The sequence below is a fragment of the Panthera onca genome, chromosome E2, assembly GCF_046562875.1.
Source record: "Panthera onca isolate mPanOnc1 chromosome E2, mPanOnc1 haplotype 2, whole genome shotgun sequence".
NCBI classification, from domain to species: domain Eukaryota; kingdom Metazoa; phylum Chordata; class Mammalia; order Carnivora; family Felidae; genus Panthera; species Panthera onca.
In genome coordinates this window covers 41,848,952-41,866,132 of record NC_138353.1, presented here as the reverse complement: position 1 = coordinate 41,866,132, position 17,181 = coordinate 41,848,952, and the positions used below count along the sequence as shown (strand labels likewise).

Here is a 17,181-nt window from a genome sequence, read left to right as displayed (position 1 = left end):
CGCCAAGTGAAGGCATTGGGCTCTGGGAGGAAAGGGGGTTGGATTAGGTGTCTGTTATTATACTTTGCTGCAATACAGAGTGAGTGTCTCTGAAATCCTAATTGCAAATATCCCCTTGCACCCTGGGTTCCTTTTTTGATGAAGGTGGTGGTGGTGATAATGTGTATGTGTGTATGTGTTTCACATGAGCTTATTCAGCTCTAGAAATAAAAGGATTTCAAGAATTTTCTTTATTTAGGTATAAAAAAATACAGTACGTCCCATGCACCAGTGTGGCCAATATATAGTTATTATCACTAGAGCAATAACTACAATGATAGGAAAAAGAAGGTTACAGGAATTTGTTCATCCAACTAAAAAATCTGAATTAAAATTGTTAACCTAAATAGCAACCCACTTATTATGCAAAAACCTTTATTCTATATGTTTGTGAGAGCTAGAAATATGTAAGTATTATTAGTAAAAAAAAAAAAAATATATATATATATACGTATATATATATATATATATATATATATACATATATATATATATATATATAGTAGTTATTGGTTTAAAAAAAAAGTCAAGTGTTATTTACAGTCTCCTGAAGTGTGAGGGCCCTTGCCCAGAGGGAAACCTCAGTCCATGACCAAGCGTGAATTGGAGAGTTTGCCTCCTTTCCTGCCCTCTCCCGTTGAGTGATGCCACTTCCCCAGGGTGTGTTTGCAGTGGAATGTTCCAGATTTAGCTGAAAGTGGGAGATGCACAGATGACCACAGGGCATGGGCAAGGCAGGGCGTGCCTGAGGGATGAGGCCTTGCCAGGGTTTCCTGAGATGTGGCAACAAACGAGGTGCGTAAAGGCAAATGACACAGTTCTGTTGTGCAGTCATGTTTGGGTTTGGACTTTGACCAGAGTGGCTGAGGGTCACATCTTGAGGGCCTTCAAGTCAAGAGATAAGGAGTAGATGGAGAGAGAGACAGAGAAAGAGAGTGAAGGAGTGACTGGGCCAGGAAGATAAGGGGAGAGGTCTTCTGCTCTGGGGAACATCTGCTCCACTTCCCAGGCAAAACTGATGGGGTGTCGATGAGACTCAAATTGGGGTCACAGCTACTCCAGGCCCTCTCCCGAGGGTGTGGGTGTGCAGGTGGCCCTCAGCATATGATCTGTCACACTTGGTCTCCACTGTCCCTCCAGGATGGATTCACAGTTGCTTCAAAGTTCAACAAGCCGTTTTCCTGACTTTGGTTGAATTTTCAGTGCTCAGTACAGCAGTTACAGGTGTGGTAGGCCAGCGAGGTCACCTCGAGACCCAAGTTTGGTAGCTGTCAAGGGACCCACTCATCCTTCTTGACAGACCTGGGGAGAGGCTGGGAGTGGTGGGGACTTGGGAGAGTGTGAGGAAGTTCAAGCAGGGCTGGCATGATGGATGGTTCCAGTCTCTGGTGGGACTGGGCTGTAGAGAGTCTTGCCCCACAGGCCATGCCCTTTGCTCCAGGCAGACAGGCACCAGGATCTCACCAACCTCACCGGGGGAGGGGGGAGGGGGTTGGGGAAGATCTCCCCCTGGCTTTTGAACCATAAGCTGCTTTAAGGAGCCACAGCAAGTCTTTGAGTAGGACCCGTGGTCCCAGGTGACAGGGTTATGGATGTCCAAGCCGAGACAGAACACCAGCCTGGATCTTCCAGAGTTTAGGGGGTAGCTATCACTTGAAGTATGTTCCTGGACATTTCAGGGACCTGGAGTTTGCTACCCGAGGTGGTGAACTCTCTGGGACCCACGAAGAAGGGCTGCTGGGCTAGGGTGTCAGTGCTACAATTTGCGGGCTCAGTGCCTGTTGTCCGACTGGCCCGCGCTGCAGAGGTTTGGGTCCCCAGACCTGGAGGCCCACGTCTCCCTAGTACACCAGCTCCACCTGGGGGTCTGAGCGGTACAGCTCGGCCAGCATCTTGAACCTGGGGCCCCAGTCGTTGAGAAAGTCGTAATCGACGTCCGAGTCGGATGAATCGGTGCCCAGAGAGCTGAGGGACTCGGCGATGGACTCGGAGCCCTCGTAGCCGTAGATGTGCAGCGTGTCGTAGGGCGGGCCTGCGCCGTCGTGGTCGGCCTCGTCCTTCTTCACCTCGATCATGGCGGCCATCTCCCCCGGCCCGCCGTGCACCGCGCCGTGCCGCGGAGGCTTCTGCACCTGCGCGTAGACGGACGGCCCCGCCTCCAGCGTGGGCCGCGGGGGCTTGGCCCCGCCCTGCCGCACCGAGTTGAGCACCGACACGTCGTAGCTGGTGGTGTCCATCTCGCCTCCGCCCTCCTCGTCATAGGTGACCAGCTGCTCGTGGATCTCGGGCACGCTCTTGCCGTGGGCACGGGCCTGCTTCCGGAGCCGCCGCCGCAGGAAGATGAGGAGGGTGATCACTGCAGCGAGCCAGAGCTAGTCAGACCCGGCCCAGCTGGCCCTCGGGCTCACCTGCGTCCTCCCCTCCTCCCTGGAAATTCCCGGGCCAGCCCAGCATCCCAGCGACACCTGGGCCAAGGCGGAGGTTGGTTTGGTCTAGACACCTTGTGGGTATCCGCCCCCCCCCCCCCCCCCGCCCCCGCAACCTCCGCCCTCCGTGGGTCAGAGTCGTGCCTCCTGCCCCCTTGGGACAGACCCTCCTTCCCTGGGGATTTGGTCCTGACTGGCTGTCATAGCCACTGGTGGAGGTGGGGGAAGAGGAACAGAGTGGGACTCCCCTAAGTTCATTCTCTCCTGCCAGTCTCAACCCCATCTACCTACGTCCACATTTCCTGTCTCCCCCTACCACTGTGGCAGATCCTTCTATGTTGTGTGCAAAGGTGGGGAGGCCAGAGGTTGGAGAAGAAATGGGGAAGGGAATGGAGTTGAAATTCGGAGTGCGGAGATTCCGAACCATTGTTTTGTTGATGGCCGTGCTGCTGCTGCTGCTGGATAACGGTGGTGCTGGCAGGCATGCTGCCCATGGCTCTCACGGCAGCTGTTCTTGGGCACCTATTGGATATGTGCTGGCTCCATACTGGACACGTTCTCGTGTTATTTCACTCAGGGCAGGTATTATTCTCCCCATTTTACCCTTAAGCAAACTGACCTCAGGGAGGCTGAGTGGCTTGCCTGGGGTCCTGTGGTTGGGCAGTGGTGTAGATACTGACCCTGCTCAGAGCTCTGAGGGGTGTGACTGCGAGGGTCACCAACCCCTGAGGATGGGTGGTCCATGTGGCACAGAGAGCTCCTAAAATTAGGTCACAGCATCCCCCAGACTCTGTCCTTCTGGCCTTGAGTTACTTAACAAACTGTTAAGTATGTAAGAGAAGCTGGGACACCCTGTCTGAGCTCTAGTTTCCTTGTCGATAAAAGTGATGGCTTCCCTGCTTTGTTTATATTTGGCAAGGTACTTATGAGATTAAGTGTATTCTACGTGTGGTGGTGATGTCATTGTCATTATTATTACTAATTATTATTAAAAGGGGTTCTGAGTCTAGACTCTTTGCCAGAGAAGCCTCAGGAAGGTGGCACACCCAGGGGGCCTCTAAGGAGAGCCACTGGCAGGAAAAGCCTGGAGGACATAACGTGGGAACCCCACCTCACCCCCAGGGCCTATCATTTCAGTGACAGGGAGATCTCTAACTTTCCTCTAGAGGGCCGGCCCCTGCTCCATCTCAGGGCTGGTGCAGGAGAATGTATTCCACTGGGAGGAACCCCCCCACCGTTAGCTGAGGGGAACTGGTGGATAAACTCTTGCTGACAGTGCCCCGCTCCTTCTCCATCCCCAGTGACAGGGAGCTCCAGTGACCCTCACTAGTAACTTGCGAGACAATGCTTCCTTCATCAGCTGCCTCCCTTCCCTGTTTCACTCCCCTCTTCCTTCTAGGGCTTCCTGGGAGCACTTCCCAAATAAACCACTTGTACCCCAGTCCTTGTCCCAGGGTCTGCTTCCTGAGTAACCCAAACCAAGGCAAGGCCTAAAATGCTCCTAAAATTTCTGAGGCCCAAACAAGAGAAAAAAAAAAAAAAAAAGATATCAAGTCTGGAGGAATCCTAAAAAAGGAAAGGAAGCCACTAGCGGCTATCTAAGCTGGAATTTTTTAAATTTTCTATTTTTTTCCCCCCAAAGAGGATTTTTTTTTCAAAATAGGTTTCATGGAAATAAATGCCTAGAACAGTGCCTAGAATGCTGTAAGTGCTCAAAACGTATAAACTGAATGAATGAATGAATGGATGGATGTCATATATGAGGTATTTTAAAGTAAGGGAAAGGCCTTGAACTCTCCCTTTCCCCCCACATCTACCCCCACCTTTTGGCATCCAGGGAGCTAGAGCTTTTATTCCTCTGTCCTGCTACGGAACCCTGAGGCCCAGGGTGGGATATGGGCTGGAAGCAGGCTTGCGCCTGGATCCCTGGTCTCTTCCTCCTCCTGTGAAGCGCTCCCCACCATCGTTCCCTCCCCCATCGTAGGCACTGACCTGTGATGGTGAGGATGCAGAGGAAGATGGCTACCAGCGCCTGGATGCTGACACCTGCCTGGGCAGCCATCTCCTCACAGTAGGTGAACTCGCCATGCTCATTGCACTTGCAGACAGTCACGACCAGTGTGCTGGTGCCTGTGAGGCTCGGCCTCCCGTTGTCTGAGATGAGCACAGGCAGATAGTGGACCTTGGCACGCTCCCGGTCAAACTGTCCGTACTTGACTGTGATGTTGGCCGTGTTATCTGGAAATACCGGGGCTGCAGAGTCAGGCTCTGGCTTCCAGAGTGCCTGTCCCCTCGTGCACACTGATGATGTGGCTCGCCTCCTCCAGGGGACCCTCCGTGACTGCACCAGCCCATGGGCAGTCTGCTTCTCTGCCCTTTGTATCCCCTGCCTCATGTTTTAGCCATTTGAGTGCAGGTCTGTTCCTCCAGAGAGGGGATATTTTGGGCAGCTGCCTTGACATCGCCTTTAAGAATGGCTCGCCCAGGGGGCGCCTGGGTGGCTCAGTTGGTTAAGCATCCGACTTTGGCTCAGGTCACGAACTCACAGTTTGTGAGTTCGAGCCCCACATCAGGCTCTGTGTTGACAGCTTGGAGCCTGCTGTGGATTCTGTGTCTCCCTCTCTCTCTGCCTCTCCCATGCTCATGCTCTGTCTCTCTCTGTGTCTCAGAAATAAATAAATGTTAAAAAAAATTAAAAAAAAAAAAAAAAAGAATGGCTTGGCCAAAATGTAAAGTCCTTGCCTTCTGTTTCTGTGGGCACCTGATACGTCTGACCCCCACCTCCTCTTTCCTAACCCTACTGCAATAACAGGTGGTTCTCTTTGGGCTCAATTAATGCATTTTTGCAAGCTTTGACAATGGGGAAAAATAAAGTTTTTCAAAGTCTTTCAGCACTGGGCTAACTTTGAAGGCTGTTTCTGCTATTCCTGAAAATCCATTAGAAAGTGAAAACAATGCACATGTTCCCTGGGGCACCAAAGGAATGACACAGTAACTGAGGATGTCCTAGGCAGGCTGGAACTGCACATACGCTTTGGCCCAAATATTGGCTGCCCCTCCCAGCTCCGGTCAGTGGTTCCATGTACTGAAGAATCCCCCAGGGAGATTTTTAAACAGATTTTCAGAGCCCTGCTCCCCCTTCGCTGCCATTTTCCTACCCCTCCCCCCATCTCCCACACCCACATTTCATGATCAGACGCCAGATAATCTGCCTTTTGTAGGCTTCTGGGAGGTTATGATGCTGGTGGCCAGAGGGTCTAGGGATTCCCTGCTCCAGGATTTATCTAGCCCTGCAGGGTCAGCTTCCTCAGGAAGCTGACTCCCTTTGGGTCAGCTCCCAAAGCAAAGGGGTCTGTCTTTTAGATTTCAAATGAAAGCTCATTACATTTTGCTACTAAGTAACCATGTCTATTATAATTAAAAATAATAGCTATATGGCCATTGATACTTTGAGAGAAATTAGAGATTTCTCACTACATTCACTTAATATCATAACAGGACATTCATGCTGTAAGTGAATCTGGCACCAACAGGCTTCCCTCCTGGTTGTACATGGGGTGTCTTTGGGGTGGCACTTAAGTTTTCTATGCCAATGCAGACCCCCTCTGAGGTGGGATTGAGGTGGAGATGGGGGGTGGGGTGACAAGTATTTTTGCCACATTGTTTACTACTAAAGACAGCTGAACGTTTGAATGGTTTGTAATTGACCGTCAACACATCGTGGCCACCTTTTCTCTAAGAATGGCTCTTTAAGGATGAGTCTGTGGCTGATCCCCTGGGTCTGCCTTCCACCTTCAGGGACCCTGACCTTCCTCACAGGTGGCACTGGCTCTTCTATACAGGAATGAATCCTCATCCGCCACAGTCTTGCCATCAGAGAAAGGCAGGAACGCTACTCTGTGCTGGGTGAAGGATTGCTCTATTAGACCCAAGAGGGATTTTCTGTTTTCCTCAGGAAGCCACTGAGGCCACGGAAGCATGCCTACTTTTGCCTGGAATTCAGTCAGCTCAGCATCGTCACTCTTGTAAGTGTATGCTCATCAGAAGCTCTGACTGGCACTGCTGATATCACAGACTCTGGGCTGTGAGGAGTGGACCAGATCCTGTCCTGGGGCCACCTGGTGGTAAGTAGTCATTGTAGCTGAAATAAGACAAAGTTCACTGTATTCTTGGCATTTGGATTTCACGTTTCCAGTTTTGACTCTTTGGTAGTGACCCCAGAATTCATAGAGAATTTGCAGCTGTGCTGAGCATAGAGATCCAGTGTGGGAAGGACTCCACTGGCTAGATCGTGAACTGAGCAAGCGTCTGCACCCCATATCTATTCTATATTCCTTGCTGACCTGAGCATCTTATGGAGAATGTGGACTTGGCAGTTTGGCCAGATTAGCTCTGATCATTGCACAGCCCCGTAAGGAGTTGTACAAAATATCCTGTAACTTGAAGACCCCAGTGAGGGCTTGCCCCCACTTGGTTGGCTTGGTTCTTCACCCTGGTGCTTCAAGACTCAACTAACTGTGCCCCTGCCCTTGCCAGTAGCCAAGCTGACTACTTTGATGCATACCGTGATTATCTGTCAGGGTGAAGTTGCTGTCCTCAGTGCTCAGAGAGAATTTGAATTTCACATCTCGCGGCGTTACGTCCTTATCTATTGCCGAGATTTGCACGACCAGCTGGAATGTGGAAAATGGGGGGCAGTCAGTGGTGGTGTTGGGGTGGCTGGGGGATCAGTGATGGTGACTTTGGTATCAGATCTGACCGTGGCTGCATCTTTTCTGCAACACTAACCTAAATAGTCTCCACAAAGCCACCCTTTGGACCAACCTCCCCACCAGTGTATTCTTCATACGTTCTCCCTGAGCCTCAGTTTCTCCATCTATAAAGTGGGGATAACATCACCTTTCCTCAAGGCTGTTGTGCAGGTTACATTAAGCTCAGTGAAATGCCAGCTGACCGTGGGTGGGAGGTGCTGCCTCTCAGCCCATCTTCTGTGAGCGTGCCTCACCCTCCCAGCTGAGCTGGACTCACCTTGCCCTGGGCAGCATTCTCACACACTCTGGGCTCGTAGGGCTGGGCGAACTCTGGAGCGTTGTCATTTTCATCCATAATTTCAATGTGGACTTGGACAATGGATTCTTTGCCTGTGGAGTACCCTGCAGGGAGAAAGGGCTCCTGACTGCCATTGACTCAGATTGATGCCAGTCCCAGGGGTAGAAAGTATGTGGATGGGGAGTCCTGGAGGGGTGACCTTTTTGCAGGAAGAGGGGGCTATGGACCTCTGGAAGAGGGGCCAGGGTTGGTGTTCTGGATGAAAGGGCTGGGAGAGGAAGGGAAGGGCGTTCAGCTTCATGCACAGGGATGTTTACTAAACAGTTACTTGTAAGAATCAAGAAGGTAAACAATGCAAGCAAATTAAAGAAAGTTTTAATTAAATTAAATTAAACAAATATAATTTATTTAAATAAATAAAATTAATTTATTACAAAATAATTAAAAGGTAAACAACCTAAGTGAGTTGGGGTTGACATATTAAACCACTTTCAAAGAATGGAACATGTGGCTATTTACAATGCCCATGTAAATTACATTTAAAAATGTAATAAAGATATTTTAGTATTATATGAAAATGGCTGTGAAATAAGGCTAAGTAAAAATGCAGGATCTGTTTTTTATATAAATATTGTGGTCTCACTTACATGAAAATATGTATAGAAAAAAAAAAGACCAGAGAAAGTGCACTGAAGTGTCAACAGTAATTATCTCTGTATGGTGGGGTTATAGGGGAATGATTTTCTTCTTTTCAGTTTTTCCCATATTTAAAACATTTTTTAACGTTTATTTATTTTTTAAGGGAGAGAGAGGCAGAATGCGAGCGGTGGGGTGGGGGGTGCAGAGAGAGAGGGAGACACAGAATCCGAAGCAGGCTCTAGGCTCTGAACTGTCAGCATAGAGCCTGACATGGGGCTTGAACTCACCGACCGCGAGATCATGACCTGAGCCGAAGTCAGACGCTTAACTGACTGAGCCACCCAGGCGCCCCATCCCATATTGTAAAATGAACAACAAACCATTACTTTAATGTTTAAAAATGTGCGAATGAGATTAGATGGGGAAGAAAGGGGTAAAGACTGATCTGGAAAACCCGCAAGAGTCCATCACAGTTGGAGCTTGTGTGCCATGGCAGGGGTGATGACCAAGTCTGGGAAGCCCAGAAGGAGGCAGGGGACACTCTAGGGTAGCACCAGTGGGGCCTTGGTCAAGTCACCGCCCCCGCCCAGGCCCTGGTGGTCTCCTGGGTAAGGCGAGGATATTAATCTATCTCCTGGAGCTGTGATTTTTCTCATGTAAGTAAAGGATATAAAATCCCAACACTTGGGGTGGCTGGGTGGCTCAGTTGGTTGAGCTTCCAACTTCGGCTCAGGTCATGACCTCATGGTCTGTGAATTTGAGCCCCGTGTCGGGCTCTCTGCTGACAGCTCAGAGCCTGGACCCTGCGTCAGATTCTGTGTCTCCCTCTCTCTCTGACCTTCCCCCATCCATTCTCTGTCTCTCTCTGTCTCAAAAATAAAATAAAACATTAAAAAAATTTTTTAAAATCCCAACACTTGCCTTTCCCTCTGGCAAAAGTTACACTAATCTGGAGAACCTAATAATCTTGAAGTTGGAAGCTGCTTCATATTTTGAATTCAACCCACTGACTGGCATATAAATTGTCCCCTTCCTTTCCCCCCAGACAGTCTTTTCCAAACATCCATGGTAATAAGAATCATGTGGTACTTGTTCGATACACATTCCTTGGCCCCACTTCTGGATCACTGGACCAGAACCTCTAGGAAAGGCTCTGTGTTTAAAAGGTGCCTTAGTGATTCTCATCACAGGGACATCTAGCAGGCTCTTTTATGACAGTGCTTCTTCAGCTGTAATGTGCAAGAGGTTCTGATTCGGTCTGGGGGTTGCCCAGGATTCTACCCTTCCAACCAGGTTGCAGGTGATGTGGGTGCTGCTGGTCCATCCACACCTTGGGGATAGAGGCTCTATAGTATCCCAGCCAAGTAGTGCTTCAGCGGGAGCTTATGATACCCCCAGAGCCCCAAAATGACAGATTATGTCTCTTTTGAAGGAATGAGGGAAAGGAGAAAAGCCCAGGTCCCCTAGCATCTGGGACCACTCACCGCTGGAATCCAGTTCTTTGGCCTCCACTGTCAGGTTATACCAGGGGTAGACTTCTCTGTCCAGCTCTTTCTCATTGTAAATGTCCCCTTGTTTGGTTATTCGGAAGAACTGGCCCTTGTCACTGGTCGTGCGGATGGAGTATCTGCCAGGGGAGAGAAATTCATGACTTTCTGTTGTTCTTTGCTGGGGAGACCCCTCGTGGTCTAACCCTTGTGTCCTCTCCATCCTCCTCTCACTGCTCATTGTGTTCGACCACCTAGAGGGAATCAGGGAGGTGCGATAACCCCTTCGATTTTAGCAGTGCTGCCCTGACTGGGCTGGAGGTGGTGCCTTGAGACTCCATCAGTGGCACTCTGAGAGCTGTGGCAGGAGGAGTTTTAATCAGGTGCACCAGAGCTGGGGTTGGTTTTTGTCATTAATGAAAAGGTGGTTGGGCAAGAGCCAGGAAGAAGTAAAAAAGGAGCTGGAATAGATAGGAAATGATCGAAAAGAAATTAAATTTATGAAGTAAAAAATGGAAAAGTTCTTCCAGAAATCAATAAAAAGGTATGAAGAAATGAGATATATATATATGAGGTATATAGTATATATTTGCTACTGCTTAGGAAAATTCCAGAACAAATAGAACAGAAGTAGTAACAAAAGATATAATAAGAGAAAACATTCCTGATCTAAAGAAAGACACAAGTCTAAGATTAAAAGATTAAAAGAGGTCATTAATATGAGGCATAATTTCTAAAAGAGATCAATGTTTATGTATATCCTGATGACACTTTTGAATTTTAAGGCTATATGGAGGAACTAAACAGAGTTCAGACAGAAAAATGTGTTCTTGTGAAGAAAATCAGACTTATCTCAGATATCCCCACAAAATTACATTCTAGAACACATTGATAGTATTTTTATTTAAAAAATAATTTTTTTTTTAACGTTTATTTATTTTTGGGACAGAGAGAGACAGAGCATGAACGGGGGAGGGGCAGAGAGAGAGAGGGAGACACAGAATCGGAAGCAGGCTCCAGGCTCTGAGCCATCAGCCCAGAGCCCGACGCGGGGCTCGAACTCAGGAACCGCGAGATCGTGACCTGAGCCGAAGTCGGACGCTCAACCGACTGAGCCACCCAGGCGCCCCCATTGATAGTATTTTTAAAGGAAGTGTCTATAGACTGAAAATTATAGGAGCATATCTGGTATTATTAACATAAGGCAAAAGAACTAAGGTATTTGTAAGTATACAAGAACTCAGGAAGTATATCATGCACAGAAATAGGGTCTTGAAAAATTTTTATGAAAACTTAATTTCATCTAAGAAATGTCTCAATATAAAATAAAAGCCTGATGGGGTACCCGGGTAGCTCAGTCAGTTAAGTGTCTGACTCTTGATTTTGGCTCAGGTCATGATCTCATGGTTTGTAGGTTTGAGCCCTGCATCAGTCTCTGTGCTGACAGTGCTGAGCCTGCTTGAGATTCTCTTTCTCCCTCTCTCTCTGCTAATCCTTGCCGTGCCCCACCAAAAACAGCCTGCTTTCAGAAGAATTAAATGAAATGATTGATTTCTTTATGGTACATAGGAAAGCAATCGTGTGTGTGTGTGTGTGTGTGTGTGTGTGTGTGTGTGTGTGTGAGAGAGAGAGAGAGAAAGAGAGAGAGAGAGAGAGAGAGAGAGATTTCAAAGTAGAAAATGTCCAGGAAAACACTTTTAATTTTACAGGTAGAAGTAAGTAAGTTTCATTGGGAGAAGTAAAAATGGATGTATCACATTCCAATCTCTAGGAGAAAAAAAAGGAAAAAAAAAGATTCTAGCATATATGGGAGGAAAGGAAAAAGCCATTAAGTTTGAGAAATGAGAAATGTGTAACAAGGTTTAAAACAGGAAGCTCAAACCTATCATTTTTTAAAACTGTTTATTTATTTTTGAGAGAGAATGTGAGTGAGGGAGGGGCAGAGAGAGAGAGAGACACAGAGTCTGAAGCAGGCTCCAGGCTCTGAGCTGTCAGCACAGAGCCCGATGTGGGGTTTGAACCCAGGAACCACAAGGTAATGGCCGGAGCCAAAGTCAGACGATTAACCAACTGAGCCACCCACGCGTCCCCAAACCTATGATTTTTGATGACAAATGTAAATAAATTAAACCCAAAGCATCTCAGTTTAGATTAAAAAGCAAAGCCAATTACATTCTAATTTTGAGAGACAACTTAATGCCAAGTGAAAAGCAGAAGTTAGAAAAGTTAAAAGCAAAGGTTGGAAGACTTCTATCAGGCAAAGACTAATATGAAAACAGGACTGGCAAACTTAACATCAGGCAAGGTGGAACCGAAGGCAAAGTATTTAGCAGAACAAGTTGGGTAATTTCATAAGGATAAAAGTTATAAGTTGTAATGAAGGTAAAATAGTTATGAACCTTTATAAACAGAAAAATTGAAATATATAAAGCAAAATCTTAAATATTCTAGAAAAAATGGATGCAAATACAGTTGTATTATATCACAGAGCAAGTTAAAGCAAAAACAAAAAATACCCTACCACTTGTAAATGAAAAGAAAAAAATTAAATCAATCTCTTAAATAAATTCTTGGATCAGAGTGCCTGGGTGGCTCAGTCGGTTCAGTGTCCAGCTCTTGATCTTGGCTCAGGTCATGATCTCACAGGTTCGTGAGTTTGAGCCCCACATTGGGCTATGCACTGTCAGTGCAGAGCCTACTTGAGATTCTCTCTCTCTCTCTCTCTCTCTCTCTCTCTCTTTCTCTTTCTCTTTCTCTTTCTCTGTCCCTCCCCTGCTTGTGCTCTCCCTCTCTCTCAGAATAAATAAATACACTTAAAAAAATAAATTCTTGGCTCAATAAAGAAATAAAAACTATCATTATAGCTTATTTAGAATAGTGTGGCTATGAAAACAGTAGTCCCAAAACTTGTGCAGTGTGGCCCAAATCTCCATTTTTGGGGACATATTTTTTTTACCTTAGTAAGAAGACCTGATTTCTTAGAAACATTAATTCTCCCAAAATCGATATAGAACAATTCTCCTTAGAATTCCAATGTTTTTGGGGTGCCTGGGTGGCTCAGTCGGTTAAGTGTCTGATTTTGGCTCAGGTCATGATGTCACTGTTTGTGGGTTCAAGCTCCATGTCAGGCTCTGTCTCATGACAGCTCAGAGCCTGGAGCCTGCTTCAGATTCTGTGTCTCCCTCTCTCTCTGCTCCTCCCCCACTCACACTCTCTGTCTCTCTCAAAAATAAATAAACATTAAAACAATTAAAAAAAAAGAATTCCAATGTTTTTTAAACAACAGATAAATTAATTTTATAGTTCATGTGAAAGAGTGAATGTTTGAGAACACATAAAAGTTACAGGAATTAAAAAAGCAATGAGGGAGGGACTTGGCTTGTATCTACTAGGTTTTTGTAAAGCTGCTACAATAAAACAGAATGGCTTTGCCACAGAACAGTGGCTAGAACAGAGGATTCAGAAATGGATTCAGGTGTATAACAAAGGTGGGAAAGTGATGACTTACTTAATAAATGGTGCTGCCACAATTGGCTAGCCCTCTGGAATAAAATGAGATTGTGTTAAAATCAAATGTTACATGGCTCTAGAATGCATGGGTTAGAACCATATTTTTGGTCTCAGAGGGTAGAGGCTGGGAGTCTAGTGGAGATGAAGAACAGGTGGTGATGAGATGGGCATGGTATGACCCCCCAAATTTTGAAAACAATCAAAACCCCCGAACAGAGAGACAGACAGACAGACAGACAGGCAACCATCAAATCTACTGTAAACGTAAGTAGATGTTTGTGTGGGCAGGAAGAAGAGGGGTGACAGAACAACATCAAGCCGCAAACATGAGTGTTACCTGGAAGTGGGGTTGCAGATCTTTGTGTTGTTTTACTGTGTGAAATGAACACTTGACCATCAGCTCTCCCTAGATGGACCTGTGAGAGTCAGTTATTCCAAAGAATAGCCCCTCCAAGGTAGCGCAGCCAGCGGACAGCTCTGACGGCCAGGACTGAGCTGGGCAGAGGTGCCTGGGCAAGACAGGGTCCCGCCTGGTCATGGGGGTCAGTGGAAGAGCTTGGGCTTCCCGTCCTGCCTCTGTCACGTCCCGTGTGTGTGTGCCAGGAGAAGCCATTCTCCCCACCTGGGCCCTATTGTCAGTCCCGCAGGTGCCAGGATCATCGTGATCATCATTTTCCTTACACCCTCTACCCCCTTACCCAATGCTCCGCCGAGCTGCGTCGGGGTCTTTGGCCCTCACTGAGCCGATCAGAGGTTTCTTCTGGTTCTCCCACAGCTGGAAGTGGTAGAAGGGCTGCTGGAAGCTGGGGGGCTCATCCACGTCTGTGACGTTGATGATGACTCGGGCAGTTTTTCTGGTGGAGGCGCTGCTCAGGTGGTGGAGGTTGATGGTGGGATCCGTGGCCTCGATGGTGAAGATGTATTGCTGAATGTATTCATAGTCCAGGGGCTGTGGAAGGGAAAAGTGCAGTGAACGCCTGCTCTGAGCCAAGCACGTGACGTGATCTTCACGGCAACCTTGCAAGGTTGCACTGGGATGACACCAGTTTCACGGATGGGGGAAGTGATGTTTCCATGGTCATCAAGAGAGTGGCTAGGGCTCTCTGTCTGTCCTCGGCTTCCCTCCACTGCATCTCGACAACCTCAGGGCACCCCCAGCCCTAACTCTGTGACTGGCCCTGTTCTGAGCATTGAGGCCACACAGTGGGCGAGCCACAGTCCTGCTCTCTAGGAGATCACAGCTACTAGTTCTAGCCACAGGTCCTTACGTATGTGCCTTTTCTTTGTGGTTTCGCTCAAGATGCTTCTCCTGCCTTTGCCCACTTCACAATCCCTACTCAAGAGGCCACATGTCTTCTCAGAACCCATCTTGCCTCCCTGACACAGGTAATTGCTCCTTGCATGCGTTGCTGGAGCACTTACACGTGGCTACCCTGTTCATCTATGCTCGTCTGCCCCGCTCTCTGACAGCTTTGGTGCCGTGGAGGCCATGGGACTCACCTAGGTGCCTCTGGTCCCCAGTGTGGGGCCGGACCGGGGATAGCCTCAGGAGAGTTCTGCTGCAGGAATGGCCCAGCTCAGGCAGAGGGGTTCTAGAATGTCCCATTTGAGATGGGTCATCCCTGGCCCAGGGCCCCCAGTCCTCTGCATGACCATTCTAGAGGCATTTTATGTCTCTTGCCTCCTCTTCCAGATTCAGTTGGCCTGACTGCTCTGTCTGTATGCAGCAGCCACTGCCAGTAGCCACTCCCACCCCCACCCCTGTAGTACTCCCTGCTTCCTTACATGCTGTGGCTGTCTGCTCCAAGTGCCTGTATCACTACCAGGGCTCTACTTTGGTGGGTGCCCAGGGCAGGCCAGAAAGTGTGAGAGTGAACGCCCTCTGGGGCCCTCAGACGACCCTGCAGCTCCCTCTCTCAGCCCCTGCAACTCTGAGGCATATTTCACCCTGTGCCCTGGGTGTTACCAGTGGGACTGTGCCCCACTTGCCTGCACTATTAACCTGACAGTTAAGGAACCTGTATCATTCCTTTTTTTTTTTTTTAAAGCTTATTTATTTATTTTGAGAGAGAGAACAAATAGGGGAGGGACAGAGAGGAGAGTGAAAGTGAGAGTGAGAATCCCAAGCAGGCTCTGCACTGTGAGTGTAGAGCCCCATGTGGGGCTTGATCTCATGAGTGATGAGATCATGACCTGAGCAGAAATTAAGAGTCAGGTGCTCAACCAACTGAGCCATCCAGGTGCCCCTGTATCCTTTTTCTTATGTGTCACTGCTCCTGAGACTTCCTGGGATCACTTCCCAAGTAAATTATTTACACTCAAATCCTTGCTTTAAGGTCTGCTTCTGGGATAACTCAGCCTAAGGCACTGACCCTTCTCTCCTGGCTTCCCTTTCCCAGCTCCAGGGTCACAAGCTCATGAGCACGTGGCCAGCTCTAAGCTGACCCAGAATGTGCACCTTCAATGGCTTCTGACCTTGGAGCAGCCCCTGGGTGAGTCCTGAAAATGCCAGGAGCCCTCAGCCCCACATCTGATGTCGTTGCTGCATGCCTACAAACCTTCATGGGCTTGATGATGCCCTCGTTGTGGTTGGGGTCCGTCTCGATGGTGAAGGTGTCCCTGTATTCGCCTTGCACGATGCTGTACTTGGTCATCCGGTTCTGGGGCTCATCTGGGTCCTCAACAAACAGAGAGCCCAAGGAGCTGCCCACACGGATGTCTTCAGGCACCGCAAATGTGTACTTGGCTGATGCAAATAAGGTGCCCCCGAGGGCATTGGATTAATGAGATAGACAAGGTGATTGTCCCTCATGCTATCCTAATGCATTTTTATACAGGAAATCAGCATGACAAAATAATAATAGTAATAATAATAATAATAATAATAATAATAATAATAGTAGTAGTAGTAGTAATACCGCCACAGGAATTTTGGGTCTCAAGGCAAAGAGATTCTGCTCCATCTATCCTTCCATCCCTCCATCCATTTAACAAATAGTTATTGAACACCTACTGTATGCTGGGTCTTTTGCTAGGGGACCTATCATTTGACAAGAGAGACAAGTCCTCCTGTGAGGGAGCTTCTGCCACATAGAGTGAGGCCACCGTCATTGGGATGGCTGAGCCTCTGAATTACACCTCAGCATCGGAGGGTACAAGTGATGAACCGTCTGACTTTCCTTCCCACCCTTAACCGGGCCGTGTGAAAAACTCTTGTCAGACATTTTTTTGTGGGGAGAGAAGCAGTCTGTGTGTGGGCTCAGGGCTCAGCCTCAGCTCTGGATATGGAACTTTGCTGTATCCCTGTTCACCAGCTCACAGGGATTTTCTAGCTAGGGCCTGGATTTTTCCGAGCCCATAGAAACTGGGTGAAACTGTTCCTATCTGGTAGTGGGACTCTGGGCAAAGTGGTGGCACACAGCAGGGAGTGCGATTTCCCTGTGGCCTGTGAAGGCACCATGGCAGGTGGTATTTGGAAAGCCTTGGGAATGTGTGCAGGGATGGGGAGAAGACCCCCTCCTTGCACCAAAATGACTTTTCTGGGCCTTAGGGAGAGGTAGAGGGACTCTGGGCTTCTCCACAAGATCCCCCAGGCCACTGAGTCTGGAGTATCCCAACCCCCATCCTCCCCAGGGCCCTGGAGGAGGAGCTCACTTTGGGTGAAGATGGGGAAATTGTCATTGACGTCCTGCAGAGTGACCAGCACCGTAGCTGTGCCTGAGTCCCCTCGGAGGCCCTGGGCATCTCGTGCTTCCACCACGATCTCATACTTGGCCTGCATCTCTCGGTCCAAGTTTTTGGTTGTAGTGAAAATGAGTCCTGCAAAAAGTGTCCAGCAGGAGCCATGTTACTTGGAGGGCTTTTAGAACACACTGGTGCCTGGGCCCTATCCAGAGTTAACGTAAAAGCTGATGCAAATAAGGTGACTTAACATGTGACTTAAAGGCTCCCCAGGTGATTCCACTGTGCAGCCAGAGCTGAGAACCACCGGCCAGCCACCACCCACCTTCACACCCTGCACTGCTAGACCA

The 17,181-nt window shown here is 48.3% G+C and overlaps 1 protein-coding gene and 1 long non-coding RNA gene across 3 annotated transcripts in view; one reads left to right on the top strand and one right to left on the bottom strand.

The window, feature by feature from the left end:
• Positions 1 to 215: 215 nt before the first annotated feature.
• Positions 216 to 17,181, bottom strand: part of CDH5 (cadherin 5) — a 34,067-nt gene continuing 17,101 nt past the window's right edge. For both annotated transcript variants that reach the window (XM_060650605.3, XM_060650603.3), the window contains 8 exons: positions 16,805 to 16,969; positions 15,709 to 15,896; positions 13,849 to 14,099; positions 9,638 to 9,780; positions 7,494 to 7,618; positions 7,030 to 7,138; positions 4,458 to 4,703; positions 216 to 2,395 (listed from right to left, as the gene is read on the bottom strand). In XM_060650605.3, coding sequence (XP_060506588.3) covers positions 1,881 to 2,395; positions 4,458 to 4,703; positions 7,030 to 7,138; positions 7,494 to 7,618; positions 9,638 to 9,780; positions 13,849 to 14,099; positions 15,709 to 15,896; positions 16,805 to 16,969 — 1,742 coding nt within the window. In that variant the 3' untranslated portion in view covers positions 216 to 1,880. The remainder of the gene's footprint in view (positions 2,396 to 4,457; positions 4,704 to 7,029; positions 7,139 to 7,493; positions 7,619 to 9,637; positions 9,781 to 13,848; positions 14,100 to 15,708; positions 15,897 to 16,804; positions 16,970 to 17,181) is intronic.
• Positions 2,392 to 17,181, top strand: part of LOC132690317 (uncharacterized) — an 809,984-nt gene continuing 795,194 nt past the window's right edge. Inside the window, exons 1-2 of the long non-coding RNA XR_013552500.2 lie at positions 2,392 to 2,520; positions 6,421 to 6,589. This is a non-coding gene — a long non-coding RNA (uncharacterized LOC132690317). The remainder of the gene's footprint in view (positions 2,521 to 6,420; positions 6,590 to 17,181) is intronic.